The following is a 24,324-nucleotide window of genomic DNA, read 5'->3' as shown; positions in this document are numbered from 1 at the left end:
GCTTTGGCCTCCTTGGACATGTTGTTTTACCTGCTTTGGCCTCCTTGGACATGGTGTTTTACCTGCTTTGGCCTCCTTGGACATGGTGTTTTACCTGCTTTGGCCTCCTTGGACATGGTGTTTTACCTGCTTTGGCCTCCTTGGACATGTTGTTTTATCTGCTTTGGCCTCCTTGGACATGTTGTTTTACCTGCTTTGGCCTCCTTGGACATGGTGTTTTACCTGCTTTGGCCTCCTTGGACATGGTGTTTTACCTGCTTTGGCCTCCTTGGACATGGTGTTTTACCTGCTTTGGCCTCCTTGGACATGGTGTTTTACCTGCTTTGGCCTCCTTGGACATGGTGTTTTACCTGCTTTGGCCTCCTTGGACATGGTGTTTTACCTGCTTTGGCCTCCTTGGACATGGTGTTTTACCTGCTGTTTTGGCCTCCTTGGACATGACTGGTTTTGAGTTCTGTGTACTGGATATCATTTAACTTGCTCTCCTTAGGGGACACAGCTGCAGCTTGTGATTCGGGCCAATGGAATTATGTCTTACTTTTTGAAAAGGCTCTAGCGAGCCTCAACATGGCAAACTCGGTTCTGTCAGGCCTTTCCCATCCCTCCTCCTCCCTAAAGACCACTAAACTACAATTTTAAAGCTAGCCACCACGGTCCATTCCTTGATTTGGCCATTTCCTCCTCGTTCAGAGTTTGACTAACAAAGTCTAGCTATTATGTACTTAAGTCCAGCAATCAAAAACCCCACTTTGGCTATCCTAGTTAATATGTCCAATCAAAACAAACCACTGCATCCCAGCCCATTCTAACACAGACCTCCACCTTTTTCCTCTTAAAAAAATCACACCTTCAAGGTCATCTACTGCTGTTTTTCTGCTTGAGTCATAAATCAGCCACCTTAATACACCCCCTCCCACCAGCGTTTAATAAAGGATCTCCCTGTGAAGATAGGTGTTTGTGCTTAATCCAGGGTCAGGGAGGGAGCACCCTGACGCGGGCGGGTCTCTTCGGTTTTAATATTGTGTTTTGGGAATGGAACACAATCAGATTTTAGGGTGTTTGTTGTCTTTCGCTGTGCGTTTTTAGGCCAGAAGGCCACTCCAAGATCAGAAGTTAGGATAACTTGTCTCTGAAGGTCTTAGAAACCGGGGTGCAGCGTCCTCCTGGCTGCAGCTCTGGTCTAGGCTGCAGCAAGCGTGTGTGGAGCCTGTGCAGAGCGGGTCCAGGGCGGCCTGACGGCTGAGCTGTGTGCAAAGCAGGGGGAGATGCGGGGGGAGGGACCGGTCTCCGCAGGGCGGGGGCAATCGCCAAGGAGACACGGGTGATGAGCAAGAGGAAAAAGCTGAGTGGACTTGGAAAACTAAGACGGGGAGAGCGCCTGGCGTGGGCGGGCTTAGGCGAGTCTTGGTGACCAGATCCGGGTTGCAGTGGGCGGGTCCAGGGATGAGCTCCAAGGAGCCAGGGCAGAGTGACAGGAAAACCCACCATTCACTGTGGGAACTCGGGGAGCCCGGTCGTCCAGAATCCGGGGCGGAGGACACTGGCTCCTGCAGGAGGAGGTGACAACTCCCGGTAGCTACAGGTCCCGAGTCCGGCGGCCCTGGAAAGTCAGCAGTCAGCAGCGCAGTGGCGGGAACCGCAGCCCGGCGGCCCTGCAAGCTCCCAGGTCTGCGGGGAGCTGCGGGGCTGGGACCCGGGAGGGAGGGAGACACCGGGGCTGTGCTCGCCGAGGCTGCTCACAAGGACACGGCTTTCAAAATTCTGTTGTCGTCGGTAAGTTTGAGTTCCTATGGACTGGGGCTTATCGTGATTTTGTTTTAACAATGTATCTTAATGTTGCCAGAATCTTTATACAAAATAACCTGGTAGAGCCTTTGGGTTCTATGCTGTCTGCAAACTCGGGTTGTCTTTGCTATTATTGTGCAGTCACAAAGCTCCTGGAATTCAAATTCGTCCATGCCTTCTCAACTTCCCGGGTTCTACCCCTTCCCTTTTCAGGAGAGCGTGGCCTTTGCCCCCGGGATGAGGCACGCAGAGAGCTCTGCAGGCAGCAGTCACAGAGGGACCAGTGCGGGTTTGATTGAATCAGAAACTGCACTGTGACAGGACAAGACAGCGCAGCGGCTCCTCCATCTTGTATTCTTGCTCACTCAGGCCGTTTCCAGGGTTAACAAGAATCCGATGTCCTTGATGGAGAATCCCGCGTAAACTATCCAACTCTATTCTGGGAACCAAAAGTCAGGATGTCCTTGCTAACCTGTCTTACTCAGCCTCTGTCAAAACTGCTTGTTGGTGGAGAACCTCCTCCAGACTAACCTTTTATCCTAGCTGCCTGTGTGTGCGGGATCCTCCCTCAGGCAGGCTAAAGTTTCTCTTAAAAACTGGTTGCTTCAAACTGCTTATGCTGCAAAACTTCCCCTGAAATTGCCAAGCAGGACTCCTGGGCGGAGGTATCTGCCCTTAAAAACTCCCCAAGTTCTGAGCCGGGCAGTAGTGACACACTCGGGAGGCAAAGGCAGGTGGATCTCTGTGAGTTTGAGACCAGCCTGGTCTACAAGAGCTAGTTCCAGGACAGCCTCCAAAGCCACAGAGAAACCCTGTCTCGTAAAACAAAACAAAAACAAACAAAAATTAATCCCCCTCCCCCAAATTCCATGTTCTGATACTTGGAGTCTCCCTTAGGTCCCCAAACACTAGGGTGTGGTCCCAGCTGGCTGGAATAAAGACTTTGAGATAACTGTAAACTGTTTGCTAATCTCTGGTGGGCTACCCACAGCCATCCTTCCTGAAGTGTCACAGCTTTGGTTGTGATCATTAACTTTTACTAAGCCAACTATTGCTCCCCATTGATTTTCTCTCTGAGATTCGAGTGTTCTAGTATGTAAACGCAGCATGTGACCTCTTAGGTCCAGACAAGTGCACTGTGGGTGCTGTGAGAGAATATCAGGCCACACTATTTTTTATAGTTAGGAAACTTGATATAGATGGGAACAAAATTGGAAAGCACTGTTTGAATAATATGCTCACTCACTGAGATCAGAAAAAAAAAAAGTCTCCTTGGCTCAAGAAAAGTACTCTGCCCATGACATGTGGCCAAACTTTTTTTTTTTTTTGTCATTTCAGGGTTGGTTGATACTCAGTGTTTTGGCAGGGGGTTTCTTTCTTGTAGCGGGAGCGGGAATGCCTAGACCCTGCTCACATGGCTCTATATAGAGATCTTCTGTTTAAGAACTGCAGCAGTCTGGGTTCTGAGGGTGAGAACAGTTTTCTTGCAGTCTCCCTTGCTCCTCCTCAGGGTTCCTGGGAAAACTCCTCTGCATGTGTGTGAGCTCTGTGTGTGAATGGCTCTCAGCATCTCACAGAGCAAAGTGAAATCCTCGGAGAAAGAGAGACATTCTTCCTGATGTTTTCTCTCTCCTTTGTGTTTATCCTTTTGGCAGGTGTTATGCATCATTCATTTTTGTTCCATGAAAAGTTCCTGGTGTTTTAGTAAGAATCTCTTTCTCCTATGCAGTCAGTCAGTCTTACATTGCTCAGTCAGTCATGCTCACCTGTGAAGCAGAGCAGAGAGCCCCGGATGGAGAAGAGAGAGGAGACAGTAGCAAAGGACCCAGGTATGTTAGAGGGACTGAGGAAGGGCTAGGGAAGTGTCTGGTGTTTTGTGTTGTTCAGGTCAGTCCAAAAAGAAGGTTACTCCAAGATGAATTATAGGCCCTTATTGAATGTACACAAACGTGGTTTTGGGAAAGATAGGTTTCTTATACCATAGTCCTGATCTAATCTATACGTTTTCTGAAGGAAAACATCACACCCCTGTATCACCAAAAGTAAAAGACCTGGAGATAGATATTAGGGTTCAAGCTTTAAGATCAGAGAAGCAAAACAGCCAAGCCAGTAGAGCTGACCTCTGCCAAGCTGAAATGGCAATCCTTAGTCCACAAGTCCTCAGAGGCAAAACTCTCAGTGCCGGCGTCCTCCTGGCTTTTATTCTTTTCTTGGCCCAGCAATATCACTCCTGTCCACCTCCGTAGGGCTGGGATTAAAGGTGTGGGATCCCCGGTGCTGAGATCACCTTTGTGCAGGTTTCTCTTTACTGTATCTGTGAAGTCAATCATGGGGAAGTTGGGACTCCCTGGTGGCGGCATTTATAGTGTCAGAAACTGCTATGGTGACTGGGGCAGAGGGCGCAGTCATCAATGGCCATACCCAGGTTTGGATCCTGTGTGCTATAATCCCAACCTGCCAGGCAGAGCAAGCCCATTGTGGGATCTTGAGTTAATCGTATAACTCTTTTAACACTGATAGTTTTACACTATGTTCTCTTCCATGTACATGCCAGGGTTTTCCCGCCTCCTTGCGTCATTCTCAATTCCTTCTGGCAAATTCATGTTTTCATGTTAGAGGTCTCTTCAACTTGGTTAGTTTTTTTTTTTTTTTTTTAAATACCTCTGTTGGTTTTCTTCCATTAAGAAACAAAAAACAAAACAAAACAACTGTTGAGGGCCAGGGAGATGACTCAGTGGTTAAGAGCATTGGCTGCTTTTCCAAAGGATCCAGGTTCAATTCCCAGCCCCCAGATGGTAGCTCATAACTGTCTGTAACTCCAGTTCCAGGGGAGCTGACACCCTCTTCTGTCTTCCTGAACACCAGGCACATGGTACATGATACTCATATAGGCAAAATATCTATCTATCTATCTATCTATCTATCTATCTATCTATCTATCTATCTTAAAATTAATTTAAAAACTGTTCATTTTAATCAAATAAATTGAAGCAATAACAGGTAGTATAAAGCTTTTGTAATTGGTTGGTTACATAAGTGATAAAGTTCTGCCTCCAAATAGGTACTGATATCTCCTCTTGAATTCTCTTGGTTTATATTTTAAGTTTTAATTAAGAAATACTGATATTTAACCATTGCATAGGTTTAATTGCTCACCACGACCCCCTCATTACCCTCTTCTGCCATCCCTGGTTAGACATGTTTTCTTCCCTGTTGTCCTCCTCATATTTCATTTACGATTTTGGGCAGGTTGGGACCAGGTAGCCAGACTATCGTGTGTTCATAACTCCAACTGCCATGCCATATGGCAAGAGAGATTTTTACACATCCACTCCCCATCCTTCAGTTCCTCCAGTCTTTGGCTTTCTCTTCTGTGATGCTCCCTGTGATTGAGATTTGGGGATATGGAATTCCCATCAGAGCCTGCGCTGTAAGCAGTCAATTGTTCTCAGAATTCGGTGAGGTAGGTGTCTCTGAAAGAACTGTTGCCCATTGAAAACAGAGTGTCTTTGGCCCAGGCTGAAAGCAGCACCGGGCTATGGGTTTGTAAACAGAACCATTTAAAGGCAGTATAAGTATTTGTACATGTAGCAAAATGTCAGTATTTGATTCCCTCCTAGGCCCTGTGACAGTCCTCATCATTGGCTTTTAGCCAGGTTTCCATCCATGTGTTTCCAGCTGTGGAACCGGCCTCAGTTAGAACCAGAAACCTTCTCTTACCCACAGAATCATCTTGCCCTGCGGCACCAATGGGCATGCCTTGCCTGGCAGGTTGGGATTATGGCACACAGGATCCAAGTCTGGGTATGGCCATTGATAACTCCGCCTCCCTGCCCCAGCCTGCATAGCAATTTCTGACACTATGAATGCTACTACCAGAGAGTCTAAGATATTTTTAGACACTGCGAATGGTCTGCTGACTTCTCAGCATCTTGTTGGTATGTACAAAAACCAAGAGGTGTTGTATTAGATTATGTAGCTTAGTAAGAGGGCTGTCAGACCCGAGCTTTCTCATGAGTGTTTATGGCCTTCGGATCACAGAGTTCTGTTTTTTTCTGTAGAAGGTCCATTTGCTTTTTGACTCTCCCTTTAAATTTTTGTGTTTCTTAAACTGTGTATCCAGTGATGCATGGTGTTGAGTTAGTTTGAAGAGAGGGGACACTCTTCTCTGTCCTGATTACAGTGGAACGACTCCATTGTCCTTCTTTGGTAGTGTTAGGTGTCGGTTTGTCTCACTGTCTTTATTATGTTGAGGTATGCTCCTTCTGTTCTGAGATGCGCGAGAGCTTTTATACTGAGCAAATGTGATATTTTGCTTCGGGTCTTTCATGGATCTGTTTACAAGGTCATGTGTGTCCTCTCACAGAGTCTACAAGTGTGGTGTGTTACATTGATTAGTTTGCAGGTGTTCAAACAGTCTTGTATCCTTGGCATTAAGTCAGCTTGCATTCTGTTTCCCTGTAATTTAGAGCCAGTCTCTGTGTCTATGGCAATCCTGGCATCTGGTTGTGATTTTTTCTTTTTTCTGTTTGCATGTATTTGTTTGGGCTCATTGCTTTGTGTGTCAAGTTAAAGCCAGCTTTGTATGGTCACTTCCGGAGTTCCTTTTCTGTGTGTTTTGTGCAATTTTCTTCTTTTGGCATTAATACGAGGTTTGAATAAAGGAAAAGAGAGTTCCCTGCTGAATCTGTCCAGTCCTGAGACACTGTTAGAGGAACCTCTGACTGCTTCAGTCTCAGCACTGCTTAATGCCTTTTCTAGGTTTATGACGCAAAAATGTTAAATTTGTTCAGTTGTTTCTAGGTACTTACCCTCTTCTTCTTGAATTCTGATTTATTTACCTATGACTTTCTCCACCACTCCATGGCATACACTGCAATACCCCATTTCAACTCTAATCCTAGGACTTGGGGCTTCACTCTTTTAGTTTGGATAAGGGGGACATTGCTTGGTCAGTAGTTTTGCCTCTTCGCAGAAGCAAGTCTGTCCTATCCCCTTGACTCAGTGTATTAAGTCTCTAGTTCATTGATTTCTACACAACCTTTTTTTTTTTGGTTTTTCCAGACAGGGTTACTCTGTGGCTTTGGAGGCTGTCCTGGAACTAGCTCTTGTAGACCAGGCTGGTCTCGAACTCACAGAGATCCGCCTGCCTCTGCCTCCCGAGTGCTGGGATTAAAGGCGTGCGCCACCAACGCCCGACTTTTCTCGATACTTCTGAGGTGCCTTTTTCACTCACTTCAGTGTGACCGTCTTTTATGACCGCGTACTCACCTGGTCACTGTAAGAAATCGTCCTCGGTGCTCCAGGAATTTTGTACCCCCTTTCCCTTGATTTAAGTCTCCACGGTAGCTAATCAAGAAATAGTAAACAAGGGACTGCAGAGGTGGCTCAGCAGTTAAGAACCTTGTTGCTGCCAAGCAGGGGTCTCTAAAGATGCCATTGTTCCAGGCCCAGCCCCGGGGACCTTCTGTCATGGGCTCGGCCACAGTGCTTCACAGCTTCCTGTTGTACCAAGGAAACTGTGACCACTTTGGTGGATGGAATCTAATGACGTAGGTCTGGGAGGAAGCCCAACATGTAGGTCTCTGATAACAGACATTTGCTGTGCTCTTCTGGAGTGGCAATGGAGTTTGAAATGGAGTATTTCTTAGCACTTCTGATGGGCCTTCAACCAAGGGGCAGCTCCTGCTGCTTACTGACCTGGTGCCCTGGGCCTCATGGCTCTGTCGCCGGAGGACATCAAGGGGCAGCTCTGGGCTGGGCAGTGTGCCTAGACTGTGTTGGGAAGCACAGTGTGCATAGTCTAGCATTGTTTGTGACAGGGTTGTATTAATTTTAACTTTTTTATTTCTGGCATTTGGATGTGCAATGTCAAGAAGAGTTCCAGTCTTTGTTCCTAAGACAGAAACTCAGAGAAAAGCAACAGTGACGATGGCTGCTTCTTCAGTAACTGCTCCCCAGGTAAATTTCGTGTCCATAATTCTTTTTTTAATTTTAATTTTTATTTATTATGTATACAGCGTTCTGTTTGCATATTTGCCTGCACACCAGGAGAGGGCACCAGATGATAGGTGGTTGTGAGCCACCATGTGGGTGTTGGGAATTGAACTCAGGACCTGTGGAAGAGCAACCAGTGCTCTCAACCTCTGAGCCATCCCTCCAGCCCCCATAATTCTTTGAAAAAGTTTTTTTTTTTTGAAACCATGCAAGCTTTTAATTCCCTGCCTCTGGTAAACCTATCTAAAGTGTTTATTCCCTATCATTTTTTTCTTCTCTGATAATTGAGATTAAACCTTTAAATTTTGTCATCGACATAGCTCAGCTGTGTCCGACGGTATCCTCCCTTGATTATTACAGTGAGGATCTATATTTTCCATGCTCTTAAGACCTGCAGTTCTGAAAGATTCCAATGTGAATGATGGTCAAAGAAATATATTGATGTCCATTTCCTATGGAGGATGGATTTGGGCCTTTTGGTGAGGAGTAAAGGTCTCATGGGTCATATACATTCCATTTCAGGAATGATAAGGTTTCCAGAACCTTCTTGTGAAAGTATCCCTAGAAACACATGGATCTTTTGGCCTATATCACTGAGCTCTTTATGGAAAAGTAGAACTAGAAGAGACTCAGAGTCTTGAACCGTAGTTCAGCATCCTAGAGAGTAGAACTGACGGATGGAATTTGTGCCTTGCTCTTGCCATAAAACTGACTTTTCTGAGAGGAGATGCAGATTGCAGTGTAGTGGATTTTGTTTTAGTTTTCAGACAAGGCATAAGCAGTTCTGTCCCCACCCCTATACTATTTTTCTCCATTTTTAAAAAATTTAAATTAGAAGAATTCAATGAAAATGAAGACACAACATACCCAAACTTATGGAACACTTTGAAAGCAGTGCTAAGAGGAAAGTTCATAGCTCTAAGTGCTCACATGAAGAAACTAGAGAATAGTCACACTAGAGAGTTGACATCACAGCTGAAAGCTCTAGAACAAATGGAAGCAAATTCACCCCAGAGGAGTAGACACCAGGAAATAATCAAACTGAGGACAGAAATCAATAAAGTTGAAACAAAGAAAACAATTCAAAGAATCAATGTTACAAAGAGTTGGTTCTAGCAGAAAGTCAACAAGATAGACAAACAAAATCAGAAATGAAAAGGGGGACATAACAACGGACACTGAGGAAATCCAGAGAATCTTCAGGTCACACTTTGAAAACCTGTACTCCACAAAATTGGGAAATTTAAAGGAAATGGACAATTTTCTGGACAGATATCACTTACCAAAATTGAATCAAGGACAAATAAGCAACTTAAACAGACCTATAACCTCTAAGGAAATAGAAGCAGTCATCAAAAGTCTCCTAACCAAAAAAAGCCCAGGGCCATATGGTTTCAGTGCAGAATTCTACCAGAAATTCAAAGAAGAGCTAACACCAATACTCCTCAAATTGTTCCACACAATAGAAGCAGAAGGTTCCTTGCCAAACTCTTTGTATTTAAATTAGAAACAAGATTGTTTTACATGTCAATCCCAGTTCCCTCTCCCTCCCCTCCTCCCCTACCCCCACCCCAACTAATACCCTACCTATACTATACCCTTTCTGCTCCCCAGGGAGGGTGACGCCTTCCATAGGGGGGTCTTCAGAGTCTGTCATATCCTTTGGGATAGGGCCTAGGCCCTCCCCTGTGTGTCTTGGCTCAGGGAGTATCCCTCTATGTGGAATGGGCTCCCAAAGTCCATTCTTATGCTAGGGATAAGTACTGATTTACTACAAGAGTCCCCATAGATTTCTGAGGTCTCCTCACTGACACCCACGTTCATGGGGTCTGGATCAGTCTCATGCTGATTTCTCAGCTATCAGTCTGGAGACCAAGATCTCCCCCTTGTTCTGGTCAGTTGTTTCTGTGGGTTTCACCAGCCTGGTCTTGACGCCTTTGCTCATCACTCCTTCTCTGCAACTGGATTCCAGTTCAGTGTTTAGCTCCCCACCTCTATATTATATTAGTAAGAATTTTCTAGATGTATTGACTTGGTGCTGTACATAAGCCATCAATTTTCAAGCATAAACAAATATTCCCCCTTTTCTTTCTTTCTTTTTTTTTGAGACAAGTTTTCTCTGTGTAGCTTGGAACTTGTCCTCGCACCCGCTCTGTAGGCTAACAAATGTCCTTCTTAATGATTTGCTCTCTTCTTTGGGCAGACAAAGGCTCTCCCCGCCCATATGTTTCCTTTCCCTGTAGCTATGTATGGCATTGGTAGAGATTCTGTAAAGAGGTGACCATGGACACCTTCTTTTTTCTTACATTAAAGAAGTCTTTATTCAGCCGGGTGTTGGTGGCACATGCTTTTAATTCCAGCACTCAGGAGGCAGAGGCAGGTGGATCTCTGTGAGTTTGAGGCCAGCCTGGTCTACAGAGCGAGTGCCAGGACAACCTCCAAAGCAGTACAGACAAACCCTGTCTCGAAAAAACAAACAAACAAAAATCCCCCCACACAGAAAATAAGTCTTTATTCAGTATATGACTTACAGAACATGTTCAAATACAAAAGAATAGAGTTGAAGCCTGGCAGGGATGGTGCACGCCTTTAATCCCAGCACTTGGGAGGCAGAGGCAGGCGTATCTTGGTGAGTTCGAGGCCAGTCTGGATTACAGAGCAAGTTCCAAGACAACTAGGGCTGCATAGAGAAACCCTGCCTTGAAAAAAACCAAGAAAGTAGAGTTGAGTTTATAAGATTCAAATTTTGAGTTGAGTCAGTGCCACGAGCAAAAATATACTCAACGTTAATGAAGAGTTGGCATCATTCTCACACAACTGTGGCTCACAGAAAATCTTTCCACTTCCTCAGAATGCATTGTCACACAGGACATGCATTTATACATATTTTTCTAGCTATTGTGTAGTGAACCCCCCATAGGGAATTTCTGAAATTGTAACTTATCTCTGTTGGTTTTGTTGACTTTTAGAAAAATGTAGAAAGTGTTAATAGTGTCTAATGCTGATTTTTCTATTTACTTGATCGTAGTGAAAATATTCTCATTACAATAACCTCACAAAGTACTTGAGCCTATGTGTTGTTTGGAGTGTTGAATGCCTGCACTGATATGACCCTCCTTACTGTTTAAAGAAACCACTCTTGTAATTCATCCATGAATTCTGCATTCCATATTCTACCTCTTTGTTCTAGAAAGGCTACTGCATTGCATTTAGGCCTCAGGATCTCCACCGAACATGTTAGAATAGAGTCAGGTGAGGCCCAGCCGTGGACAGGATTGATACAGTGTCCACATTAAGCAAGGTCGACATTTGTGTAATTTGGAAGCACAGTTTTGCACATAACTTTTCCATTTATGATGAAGCAATGTGATCCTGTTTGAATTCAACATTGCCTTCATAAAGATACATTCGGCTCCTAGACCTCAAAGGTGTATCTTACATTCCTTCAGAATTTGCTGATTGTGGGTCTATTATGCCATCCTGTTTTCAAAGAGATAGAAAACACGATATTGATTTTGACTATTCTAGAATGTGTCTTTTACTAAGATTCACTTTCACTTTTATGTGTGTGTATATATTTGCCTGAATGTTTCCATGAGTAATATTTGTACTTCTGTCCCATAGAGTTCACAAGACAGCATTGAATTGAACTGGAGTTATAATCTATTATGTGGTTGCTGGGAACCAAACTTGGGTCCTCTAGAAGAGCCACCAGTGCTCTTATCTTCTGAACTATCTCTGAAACATTTTTAGAAAGCTTTTATCTTTGAATAATGTTATGCCTTATCTATATCATGAAAGTGTCTTTAATTGCTTAAGTCTCTTTTACCTGGCAAAGTATTTTGTCCCCCAGCACATGGTAAATGTGTAATTTTCCATTACAGGGTCTGTTGACATTCAGGAATGTGTCTGTGGACTTTTCCCAGGAGGAGTGGGAATGTCTAGACTCCTCTCAGAGGGCTTTGTACATGGATGTCATGTGGGAGAATTACAGCAATCTAGTTTTTGTAGGTAAGAATGCTTTTCTTGTACAATTCCTGACTCTTTCTTTGCATGTACTTACTTTGTAGGTATGTGAACTTTCTGATCTGTCTAGAGACTGCCAGGAATAATGGAAATTCAGATAATAATACTTATAACTTTACATTTTCAGTGTTCTCTGCAAGAGCAGCCAATGCTATTACACTGTAAATCTCTCCAACCCCCTTACCTATGTTTTAATCCTAAGTTCAGAGTTCAAAGAAATTGAATGTTCAAAGCAAGGAGATGCATTGTGGCTCATATAGGTGTTGGATATTAAGATTTTTACTGTTGGATTAAGATATCCCTTATAGCTGGGCATTAGTGGCGCACGCCTTTAATCCCAGCACTCAGGAGGCAGAGGGAGGTGGATCTCTGTGAGTTTGAGGCCATCCTGGTCTCCAGATTGAGTGCCAGGATAGGCTCCGAAGCTACACAGAGAAACCCTGTCTCGAAAAACCAAAAAAAAAAAAAAAAATCCCCTTATTTCTGATTTCAAAAAAAATGAAGAGATTTTAAAATAGAGAAAGAGCTGTTGGTGGTGGCATGTTGTAGTCTTTGTTGTTGCTATTCTGAGATATGGTCTCTAGTCCTGGCACAGTGTGATTTTAATCCTATCACTGGGGAGGCTGAAACAAGTGGATCAGGTGAGTTCCAGGCCAACATGTGTTATATAGTGAGTTCCCAGTCAATGAAGGCTACACAGTGTGATTCTCTGAAAAATAAAAGCAAGAAAAAAGAGAAGCATTCTACAAAGGATTAGTAAGAGAGCTCCTTCCTCAAAGTACATTTTTGCTCCATCACCTGTTTGTTCAAACTTCTGCAAAGTGTGAGGACTGGATCAGAATGAAAAGACTATTATTGGTCCTTGTGGGTTGATGGAGATGCGAGTGGAGGTTCTTCTGAGCATCCATTTAATGATAGTGAAACACAAAAGGCCTCCAGGGAAAGTTCTATTCCTCTGATTTGCTAACTTGTTTGTCTTAGAGAACTTCAGGGTGCATCACTTATTGAATCTGTTTCATCAAGCATCAATCCTTATTATCCCCAATTATGCTCATTTTCCAGAGAACCATTGCATATGTGGTAAAAATGAGATTGTCTTGAATCAAGGCTCAAAGCACATTGTCCATGAGGATGTGAAGACCCAAGAGAAGTCTCACAGTTGTCATGAGCTTGGCGTAACAATTCATGAATCCTCCCAATGTATACCTTATAACACAAGTGGTACTACGGAAAACTGCCAGGGCTACAGAAGTGGTAACCACAGGGATGCTTCTACTGACTCATCAAACCTAAGGAGACATGGAAGTGGGAACACTGGAGAAGAACAGTACAAATACAAAGATTATGGGGAGTGTTTAAATATGTGTTCCACCATTAGCCAGTCTCCACAAATACACGCTGGAAAGGAAGAACACAAAAATGCAGAATATGATGAGCTTTTTGATTCTAAACGTGAGCTTACAATGAAACTGATCCGTAATGGAAAGAAACGGCCCCAATGCAGGAAGTGTGGAAAATGCTTCAGGACCCATTTGAGCCTCAGTAGACATCAGAGAGCTCATCCTGCAGAGAAACCCTGCAAGTTCATAGAATGTGATAAGTCCTCTTTGCTTTTGTCACACCGCAAAGTACAGAAAACCCATTATAGAGGAAAACCCTCCAAATGCACAGAATGTGGCAAGTGCTTTTATCATTCATCAGGCTTTAAAAGTTGCAGAATCCACACTGGAGAGGAGAGTTACAAATGTAAGAATTGTAGAAAATCTTTTATCTGTTGCTCGGGTCTTAGAAAACTTCGTGTAAGCCAGAGGCCTTATAAATGTAAACAGTGTAGTAAGTCCTTCTATACATTGTCACACCTTGAATACCATTACAGAAGGCACAGTGGAGAAAAACTTTACAAATGTAATGAGTGTGGCAAATCCCTTTCTACCTCCTCAAGTCTTAAAAAACATCAGAGAATTCACACAGGAGAGAAAATTTACAGATGTAGTGAATGTGGGAAATCCTTCACCTTTCGCACGTCTCTCAGACTGCATCAAAGGATTCACACCGGAGAGAAACCTTACAAGTGCAATGAATGTGGCAAGTGCTTTATCCAGAAAGTCAACCTTAGAACGCACCAGACAATCCATTCAGGAGAGAAACCGTACAAATGCAGCGAGTGTGGAAAGTCCTTTACTGTTGGCTCTGGTCTGAGAAGACATCAGACAGTTCATACTGGAGAGAAACCTTACAAGTGTGGCAAATGCGGGAAGTCCTTTCCCATTGTCTCAGACCTCAGAAATCATCAGAAAATTCACACTGGAGAGAAACCTCACAAATGCAGCGAGTGTGAGAAATGCTTCATCTGGAAAGCTGATCTTCGAACTCATCAGAAAGTCCACACAGGAGAGAAACCTTACAGATGCAGTGAGTGCGGGAAATCCTTTACCACTGGCTCAGGTCTTCGGAGACATGAGAGAATTCATACGGGAGAGAGACCGTACAAATGCACCGAGTGTGACAAATACTTTGTCCAGAAAACCAACCTTAGAAGGCATCAGAGAATTCACACAGGAGAGAAACCTTACCATTGCAGTGAATGCGGGAAGTCCTTCAACACTGACTCATATCTCAGAATACATCAGAAAATCCATACTGGAGAGAGACCGTACAAATGTGGTGAATGTGACAAATACTTTATCCAGAAAGCCAAGCTTCGAATACATCAGAAAATTCACACGGGAGAGAAACCTTTCAACTGCAGCGAATGTGACAAATGCTTTATCCAGAAAGGCAATCTGATAAGTCATCAGAGAATTCACACAGGAGAGAAACCTTACAAATGTAGTGGATGTGACAAGTCCTTCACCATTGGCTCAGTTCTTAGAAAACATGAGAAAACTCATACTGGAAGAAACACACTAATCCTTTATCCAGGAAGCCAGGTTTAGAACTCATCAATGAATTAATACAGGAGAGAACCGTATCAATGTAGTGTATATAGCAAAGTCTTTACTACCTCTCAGGTCTAAGAAATCATGAGAAAATTCAAACTGGAGATCAGAGTTTCCAAATTAAATACTGTGGCCTATGCTTTATCCAAACTCTGCTCTCTGTGGACCAATGCAGGCTCCACACTAGAGAATCATTATGAGCACGAGAAACTTGTGAAAGCCTGTGAGTCATGTTCAAATCTCAGAAAAAATGTCAAGCCTTTACACCAAGGGAAAATTCCAGAAATGTGACATTGTAGGAAAAATTTTCATTCAAACATTTTACTTTTTCCGCCCTCCAATACTTCATAATGAAAACAAAATGGAGAAGCCTGAAGACTGTGAGTTGTGTAGCAGTTTTCTGGAGCCTGAAGCATTCCATCCAGGGAAGCTGATTAAGACAGGAAATGAATCATTCAAAATAGCTTCAATAATTTACTGAAACTGACAGGATTCACTATGCTTATTACTACCATTGAAGAAACCTGTATTGGTCTTGCTGCTTAGAAGAGGCTTTGATGAATTGAGCCAATAAGGTATGATGCCCTTAACACATAGATATGCCTGCAGGTGTGTATGCTGTGGGTGGTCAGTGTTCAAATGCTCTATTTCATGCTGACTTGTAGTTTCATGATGGCAACTGTCCTTGAGTAACTTTTGCTCTTGTAAGCAACTCCAGTTGCTATTTATGTAAGTAACCCCAATAAAGCTCATTATTTCAACAAGATGGATTTCAGTGGCAAATGTTGTGATGTCTTGCTTGTACAAATAAAGTCTGCCTGGGGGAGAATAGAGCTTGCCACTAGCTAACCACAGAAGTCCGGAGGTCTGTGCGGACAGACAGGAAGTGAGGTAGCTGGGCAGAAACAAGATGTAAGCGGGGACACTAAGGAGGTAAGGAGTGTTGTGGCTTGCTCCTTCTCTCTGGTCTCTCAGCATTTCCCTCTATATCTGACTCTGGCTTTTTATTATCTAGACCAATTAAGAACTCCATTTACAGGCAAGTATACTTGGTTCTTGGTCAGTTCCCATTTTGCCTGAGTGGGTGCATATGAATGTTACGTCTCCTCAGGAAAAGTGTCTCATGCCACATGGGCTGAACTCACCAATTGTTCCTCCAAGCTTGTACACCAGAAAAATCAATGTTAGAGATGAAGCATTTGAATCAACTAAGAAAGGGAAGAGTGATTATACTAACTGCTTCAGGCTTACTAGTACAGTAAGTAGTACGTGGTCCCATGGAAAGGGCTGGACACAGACAGAATGTAGAGGCTTAGTGAGCCGAAGAAAGAAGAAGACTTCCTTGCATTCATGCAAGAGAGTGAGAGGTCTTCAGTGGGACAAATGAAACTATGGGTATAAGTCTTTGTTACTAACAGACATCCTCTAGACTGGGCTTTGTCTGTGCATGGCTCTGAAATCATGCTTTGACTCCGTGATTCAGTCAAACTGCCGTGACCCTCAGAACCCTGATCTCCATGGGTAAAAAACGGAATGCCACTGGGCCATCCTCATGTCCTGTTGGACCTTAGAAATTCCAGTCTACAAGCCTCAACAAATGAGTTAAATTCCTTTCGTTACATCCTTTCCACAGTGCTGATATGCGGACATCAGAAAACTCAATATGAAATAAAACTAAAGAAAACAATTTAATAAAGACTTGTGTTCTGCTTAATTTCATGTGTGAGTCCATCCATACAGATATCGAGAGACTATGGAGCTTGAAAGAGATGAGCTGTGAGTGAGAAGAGATGCACATGCTCATATACAGCTTAGAAATCCCCAAGGTTGTGCTGGAAGATCATTTTGAAGGACTGTAAAGGATGGAGAAGTGTTTAATCCAATTGCAAAGTACTATATTAGAGTATTGATACTAAAAATAGCAAGACTCAAAAGTTTTAGACCATAGACAAGGTAGCATGTTACAGTGAACAAAACCATACCACTATCATGGGTTTCAGTACAAAAGGATAGTTATATAGTTTGAGAACATTGTCAGTACTGGAGTTTGTAGAAATGTGAACTCAAATGGTTAGTGCAATTGTGAGTAAATTTAGGCTCTTGCTGGCAAATAATAATTTGTATCAGTTACTTCTGTATGTGGGGCGATTAATCAGAGACAGGATACGGTGGAAGCTTAGGCTTCTAGACTGGTCCTTAGCAATCTGGTGAATGCAACCAGCTGGACAGACTCTTGGGATGCCAATTTTAAGTGTTCTGTGGATCAAGGCTTCTCTGCTTGGTGACATTAGGTGATTATTCCACCTACTTTATCACCGATACCCAGCGGTAAATTTGTAAACTTGTGCACAAGGAAGATTCCTCACTTTGTATCCCTCACACAGTATCGTTTTCTTCGTTCTGTACTCATTTTATAAGCACAGTTCTGGTGTACGCCAGCAGCAACATGTGGAGAGGCTGGGTGGAGCAGGTCCAGGGCAGCCTGACAGCTGGAGCTACACTGAAGGTAGCCTGGAGAGAGTTGGACGGATAGATACCATTGTGGCTTTGGCTGTGATCAGATCCCTGTGGCTGTGATCTGAAGAATGATGGAGACATGAAGTTGACAGCATGTGGGCCTGGAAAGTTCAGCAGAATTTATGCAAGTGCATGGTGAGATCTACATTATAGGAGCCGTGTTACCTGAACCATGGCATGAAGGTCTGGAAAACCCAGTTTTCCCAGAGGGACCTCTAGGGGATACATTGTTCAGAACCAAATAGAGGACACAGATGGCATCTCTGTATCTTATATGGAGAGGAAAACTCCCCTCGGCTGCAGGACACCCTGTGCAGCTTCTGGGAGAGTTATCAGCAATGCTCTGGGGAAAACTGCCGCCCAGTGGATCCTCAGGGCTAGGAAACAGGCATTGTGAACCTATCCAGGGGTTTCAGTACTTTTTCTGCCACTGTGCAGGAGGACACTGGCTCTCAAATTCTGTTGTGGATGACTACCATCATCTGGGAAGTTTAGATTGTGTGTACTTGGGTTTATAGGGATTCTTTTCATTAATCCTACGGTTGCAAGCATAGTCACACAAGAGTAACCTGGCAGGGCATTTGTATTACCTCTTGTTTGCAGACAAGGTTGTCATGCTATTGGGGCAATCACAATGGTCCTGGAATTTAAATTCATCCATGATTCATCCATTTCTACCACTTGCCTATGCAAGAGAGTGGCATTTGCTCCTGGGACTGGTATCCCAAGAGCTGTTTAGAAATTGGTCCCTAGAGGAACCAGTACAGATTTGATTGAATATGAAAATATACTTTACAGAACCCCACACTAATGGTTGAAGACATGAACATTTGCTAAGGACATTTTTTTACTCATTAGTTCTGTGAGACATGCACTCTAGTATGTAAATACAGTATTCAAACACGTGTCTTCATTAAAAACTCCTATGGTACCTTCTTAGTGGTACACCTTAGAGTGTGGAAAAGTGCAGTGTGTGTGCTGTGGGTGAATAATATCAGGCCACACTATTTTTTTTTTTTTGTTGTTTTTTCGAGATAGGGTTTCTCTGTGGCTTTGGAGGCTGACCTGGAACTATCTCTTGTAGACCTGGCTGGTCTCGACTCACAGAGATCCACCTGCCTCTGCCTCCCGAGTGCTGGGATTACAGGCATGCGCCACCACCGCCCGGCCTCAGGCCACACTATTTTTACAGTTATAAAATGCACTACAGACAAGGACAAAATTGGAAAATATGTTTTAAATAATTCTGATCATTTAAATGTATGAGAAAAAAGACTCCAATTATCTTTTTGTCCAACAAAAAGCAGCTTTTCCCTGTAGGCATGGATAAAATGGTTTGATATTGTTTGGTTTTTGCTTTGTTTCATTCAATAAATATGCTACTCTGTTTGTCTGTCTGGCTCAGAACTCACCATGTAAACCAAGCCTAGTCTTGCATGGGATTTGCCTGCCGCTGCCTCCTTAATGGTAGTGTTAAAGCAGTGTACCAATAGAGCTGACTCAAACACTCACTTTTAATTTCAAGATCTGATGACATTCAGTTTTATGGCTTTGCACTCCTCTCAGTAGGAATGGCAATGCCTAGATCTTGCTCAGCAAACTGTAGAGATTGGATGCTGCAGTATTACAGTAGTCTGGTTTCTGTGGCTAAGAATGGTTTTCTTTTGAGAATCTTCTGGCGAGAACTCTCTGTTTAGTTCTGTATCCAACATTTTTCAGTTGGATTATTTTGTATTTTGGTGTCTAGGAAGTGTCCAACAAAATTAATCGTTGGAAAATGCACATCAAAAAGACTCTGAGATATCATTTCACACCTGTCAGAATGGCTAAGATTAAAAAATGCTGAGGACCGCCTTTGTTGGAGTGGATGTGGAGCCAGGGAACACTCCTCAAGTGTTGGTGGAAACGCAAGCTTGTACAGCCACTTTGGAAATCAATATGGTGGTTTCTAAGAAAATCATTCTACCTCAAGACCCAGTGATACAACTCTTGGACATTTACCTAATGGACGCTCAATCATATCACAAGGACATTTGTTCAACAGTGTTCATAGCAACTTTATTTGTAATAGCTAGAACCTGGAAACAAGCTAGATGCCCCTCAAACAAAGAATGGATAAAGAAAATGTAGTACCTTTACACAAAGGAGTACTACTCAGTGGTAAAAAAATGACCTCATGAAATTTTCAGGCAAATGGACAGAATTACAAAAAACCATGTTGAGTAACCCAGCCAGTTATACCATATTCATTTATTGAATATGTTTCCTTTTTTTCCATGTTGTACTTTTAGCGTCTTTGTCAAAAATTAGATGTTCGTAGGTGTATGGGTTAATATTGGGGTCTTTGATTCAATTCCATTGGCCTACCTGTCTGTTTTTTATGCCAATACCAAGCTGTGTCATTACTATAGCTCTATAGTAGAGCTTGAAGTCAGTGATAGTGTTGCCTCCAGAAGATCCTTTATTGTACAGGGTTGTTTTGGCTATCCTGGGTTTTTTGTTTTTCCATATGAAGTTGAGTATTGTCTTTCAAGGTCTGTGAAGAATTGTGCTGGCATTTTGATGGGGATTGCATTGAATCTGTAGATTACTTTTGGCAAGATTGCCATTTTTACTATGTTGTTGATCCTACCTATCCAAGAGCATGGGCGATCTTTCCATTTTCTGATACATTCTTTAATTTCTTTCTTTAAAGACTTGAAGTTCTTGTCATGCAGAACTTTGTATGTCTATCTTGTTGAATTTCTCACAGAACCAACTCTTTGTCTCATTGAGTCTTTGCATACAAAAACTGTCATACAGTGTTTTGTTTGTTTGGTTAGTGGTACCCCAAGTTATTTTATGCCATTTGTGGCTATTGTGAAGGGTGATGTTTCTCTGATTTCCTTTTCAGCCTATTTGTCATCTGTATATAAGAGGGCTACTAATTTTTTTGAGTTAATCATGTATTTTGCTATATTACTGAAAGTGTTTATCAGTTGTAAGAGTTCTCTGGTAGATTTTATTGGGTCACTTATGTATACTATCATATCATCAGCTAATATTGACAGTTTGACTTCTTTTCCAATTTGTATCCCTTTGTTATCCTTTTCTTATTTTTATGGCTAGAACTTCAAGTACTACGTTGTATAGACGTGGAGAGAGTGGACAGCTTTGTCTCATTCATGACTTCAGTGGCATTTCTCTGGGTTTCTCTCCATTTAGTTTGATGTTGGCTATTGACTTGCTGTATATTGCCTCTAACATGTTTATGTTTGTTCCTTGTATCCCTCCGAGACCTTATCATGAAGGGGTGTTGAATTTTGTCTAAAGATTTTTCAGCATCTAGTGAGATAATCATGTGGTTTTTTTCTTTCAGTTTTTCTTTATATGGTGGATTACATTGACAGATTTTCATATGCTGAACCATTCTTGCATCTCTGGAATGAATCCTACTTGATCATGGTGGATGATTTTTCTGATGTGTTCTTGAATTCAGTTTGCCAGTATTTTATTGAGTATTTTTTGCATCTATGTTCATTAGGGAAATTGGTCTTTAATTCTCTTTCTTAGTTGTGTGTTTGTGTGGTTTGGGTATCAGTTTAATTGTAGCCTCATAAAAAGTTCAGAAATATTCCTTCTGTTTCTGTTGTGTGGAATAATTTGAGAAGTATTGGTATTAGCTCGTCTTTGAATTTCTGGTAGAATTCTGCACTGAATCCGTTTGGGCCTGGCCGTTTTTTGGGGGTTGGGAGACTCGATAACTGTTTCTATTTACTCATGGGATATATATATATATATATATATATATATATATATATATATATACTTAAGTTGGTTATCTGTTTTTGATTTAATTTTAATTTTCATATGTGGTACTTATCTAGAAAACTGTCCATCTACTTAAAGTTTTCCAATTTTGTGTGTTACAGGTTATTGAAATATGACCTGATGATTCTCTGGATTTCCTCAGTGTCTGTTGTTGTGTCCACCTTTTCATTTCTGGTTGTGTTAATTTGGATATGCCATCTCTGCCTTTTGGTTAGTTTGGATAAGGGTTTGTCTATCTTGTTGAATTTCTCACAGAACCAACTCTTTGTCTCATTGAGTCTTTGCATTGTTGTCTTTGATTCTGTTTTATTGATCTCAGCCCTCAATTTGACTATTAATTGCCATCTACTCCTGGGTGAGTTTGCTTCCTTTTGTTCTAGGGCTTTCAGTTGTTCTGTTAATTCATTAGTGTGAATTTTTCTCAGCTTCTTTATGTAGGCATTTAGTGCTATGAACTTTCCTCTCAGTACTGTTTTTATTATGTCCCATAAATTTGTGTATATTGTGTGGTCATTTTCATTAAATTTTAGGAAGTCTTTTCTTTCTTGATTTCTTCCTTGACCCGGTGGTTGTTCAATTGATCTTTGTCCAATTTCTATGTATTTGTGGAGTTTCTGAAATTAATGTTGCTGTCAAATTCTAACTTCTAGCTGTGGTGATCTGATAGGTTTATTCCATTTTTTTGTATTTGTTGAGGTTTGCTTTGTTACCAAGTATGTGGTCGATTTTTGAGAAGGTTCCATGAGATGCTGAAAAGAAAGTGTATTCTTTTGTGTTTGGGTGGAATGTTCTGTAGATGTCTCTTAAGCCCATTTGAGTCATAACCTCTGTTAGTTCTCTTATTTCTCTGTTAAGCTTCTGTCTGGCAGATCTGACCAGTGGTGATTAATTAATGTGTGGGGCTTGATTTGCTATTTAAGCTTTGGTAATGTTTCTTTTACAAATGCAACCAGGTAGGCAAATTGAGCAGAAGAAAAACCACTTTGACTCAGAGCTTTGGGTTACTTTGGGCGCATGCCTGAGAATCCAAGGCACTCAAAAGGCATAGTGAAGTAAGTACTGGCTTTTCTCTGGACAGGCTGCAGAAACTGTGCAGTCAACTCAGTAGCTGGAGCAAAATGCAAAAGCCCTGGGCTGTATAGCCAGCCATGAGGTGGTCACAGGGACCAACCCAAGCCCCATATTTGGTGCCATTTGGAAGTGAGGATATGATTATATCACAAGACCCATGATAAATGATAAATGGGTGCTTATTGGGGACAATTACACAGAAAAATACAAAGAATTGCCAGAGTGTTTCTCTGCTCCTCCTACCAGATCAGCTGACCCACCAGAAAAAAACACGCAAAGGGAAACCATGCCTCAAGCTCCTCTCTTCTGCTTCTGTCCCCCTTAAGTCATGCCCAAAGGGGTGTGGCTTCCATTTCATGTCCACAGGACAGATGCCTACATAGAGTAGATCTTCTGGTGAATGTTCCTCCTGCTGGAAGTGGGTCCAATGCTCAGGGGGTCACTCCTTGAGATGCAGGTGGGGCTACAGCTCACATGGATGCTCCTCCCATTGAAGGTATAGATGGGGCTGAGTTGATGTAGTAGTGGGGTATTTCCCACTGAGAAATGGCAGTGGATGCTGGCTGGGACACAGGTGATTTTTTTCCCAGAGGAACTTTTTGCAATAGTTTCTGGAAGCTACTGCTGGAAAGTGCTGCTGTTGCTTTACCCTGTGACCACTCCTCGCTCCTGGGGCTGAGGCTAGGATGTCCATCTAACACTGCTCCCAGTTCTGAGGCTCACGGCTCCCTTTGACACTGCTCTGGGCTGGGATTCAGGCCTCTCACTGAAGGATCTTATGTCAAATGCATGTACAGAGGCCCTGTCATCTCTTCTAATATCCCATCCTTCATCTGTAGATTCTTTCGAATTCTGATATCTTAAGAGCACATTGAAAAGGTGAAACCCACTGGAGAGTCTTTAATATTTTTCCTATATTTAAAAAATGTATATTGTGGGGAGCCACAGCCCCAAGATGGCACCTGGCTGGATGCCAGGGAGACCGAGCTTAGCTGTAAACAAGCCTTATTTGGAAGCGCTTAGTGGATCTGGTGTGCCTCCTCCAGCTGTGACCTATCCAGGATCGCCAGGTGGCGTGAGCTAAGTGGGTAATGAGCTTGCTTTTAAGGGCTTGCCAGGGGGCTGGGATATATAGAAGAAGGAGAGAGAGAAGTAGAAGGAGAAGCTAATGTACAAGGTTTCTGAATAAACTGCTTGAAGAAGAGTCGTGGTCGTGTCCTTCTTGCTGGTCGAGATAGACACAACGAGTGGTGGCCCTTACGGGGAACCTCCGAGGGTGAACGGCTCAGAACTTCCTGCAGTCAGGGCAGTCGACTGGTAAGTCCCAGGTAAGTTGGGACCAAGTTAAGGACCTCGGTAAAGAGGCAATAAGGTCTCCAGTGAGGAGCGATAAAGTTCCGGGAACGGACAAAGCAGAGGTAACCAAAAGTGAAAGTATGGGAACTACAACATCGCAACCAATTTTCATTGCTCTTCAAGAGCTGTTACGGTCTAAGGGATTGAAATTAAAGAAAAGTACTTTAGAGAGATTTATCCAAGAGGTTGATGTGGTAGCCCCCTGGTTTGCTGATTCCGGTAATTTAACCACCAGTTGCTGGGACAAGCTTGGAAAAGATCTAGATTTTGCCTGGGCACAGGGAACGCTGAAACCAGGGACTCGGCCTATTTGGAAAATGGTTCGCAGCTGTCTAGAGGATCAAAGATGCCGCAAGGCTGTAGAAGAGGGGCAGGAGACGTTAGAACAGCTGAAGGAAATAAACAGATGTAAGTCATGGGGCCTGTGCAGCTCGGTTTACCATTGCTGTCAGCCCTACCCAATCATGAAGAACCTGATTTGTGATGTGTGCAGGATAGTGTTAGGTTTGCTTTTACTTTACCTTCTATTCTCCATACCATTGTATGAGTGGGTGGTTTTACCCCAGGGTATGGCCAATAGCCCCACTATGTGTCAGCTTTTTGTGTGTCATGCTATTGCTCCTATTAGAGAGAAATAACCTGCTGTGAGATGTGTCCACTATATGGATGACATTCTGTTAACTAGTAAGGAGTTGAAATTGCTGCACTTAGCATATGGAGATTGCGTTGGATATCAAATCTACCCTTAATGCTCAATTGAAAGGTGGCATTATGGTTTTGAATCAACGCATTGATCTAGTACAGGAACAATTGGATACTTATG

At 42.7% G+C, this 24,324-nt stretch overlaps 1 protein-coding gene across 6 annotated transcripts; it reads left to right on the top strand.

The window, feature by feature from the left end:
* Nucleotides 1-1,480: 1,480 nt before the first annotated feature.
* Nucleotides 1,481-15,513, top strand: LOC113837322 (zinc finger protein 345-like). Of its 6 annotated transcripts, none has more exons than XM_035449422.1 (5): nucleotides 1,481-1,773; nucleotides 3,515-3,614; nucleotides 7,665-7,746; nucleotides 11,667-11,793; nucleotides 12,871-15,513. In XM_035449422.1, the coding sequence occupies exons 2-5, from the start codon at nucleotides 3,544-3,546 to the stop codon at nucleotides 14,742-14,744; spliced, it is 2,154 nt and encodes a 717-aa protein (XP_035305313.1). In that variant the 5' UTR covers nucleotides 1,481-1,773; nucleotides 3,515-3,543; the 3' UTR covers nucleotides 14,745-15,513. The 6 variants fall into 6 exon arrangements, with proteins under 6 accessions (XP_035305313.1, XP_027286824.1, XP_027286825.1 ...); XM_027431023.2 differs by having other exon boundaries at nucleotides 7,662-7,746; XM_027431024.2 differs by having other exon boundaries at nucleotides 3,441-3,614.
* The last annotated feature ends 8,811 nt before the right edge of the window (nucleotides 15,514-24,324 follow it).

Source organism: Cricetulus griseus, chromosome 9, assembly GCF_003668045.3.
Source record: "Cricetulus griseus strain 17A/GY chromosome 9, alternate assembly CriGri-PICRH-1.0, whole genome shotgun sequence".
Lineage (NCBI taxonomy): Eukaryota > Metazoa > Chordata > Mammalia > Rodentia > Cricetidae > Cricetulus > Cricetulus griseus.
Note: the sequence above shows the minus strand (reverse complement) of the source record. Positions and strands in the feature narration are given on the sequence as shown.

What these genes read in the sequence shown, in the direction of transcription:
- LOC113837322 (XM_027431023.2), top strand. Translation starts at nt 3,544, where the DNA reads ATGCTCACCTGTGAAGCAGAGCAGAGAGCCCCGGATGGAGAAGAGAGA. An exon ending in GACAGTAGCAAAGGACCCAG is followed by an intron (nt 3,615 to 7,661) that starts GTATGTTAGAGG and finishes TGCAATGTCAAG; the next exon opens with AAGAGTTCCAGTCTTTGTTC. An exon ending in CAGCAATCTAGTTTTTGTAG is followed by an intron (nt 11,794 to 12,870) that starts GTAAGAATGCTT and finishes CTCATTTTCCAG; the next exon opens with AGAACCATTGCATATGTGGT.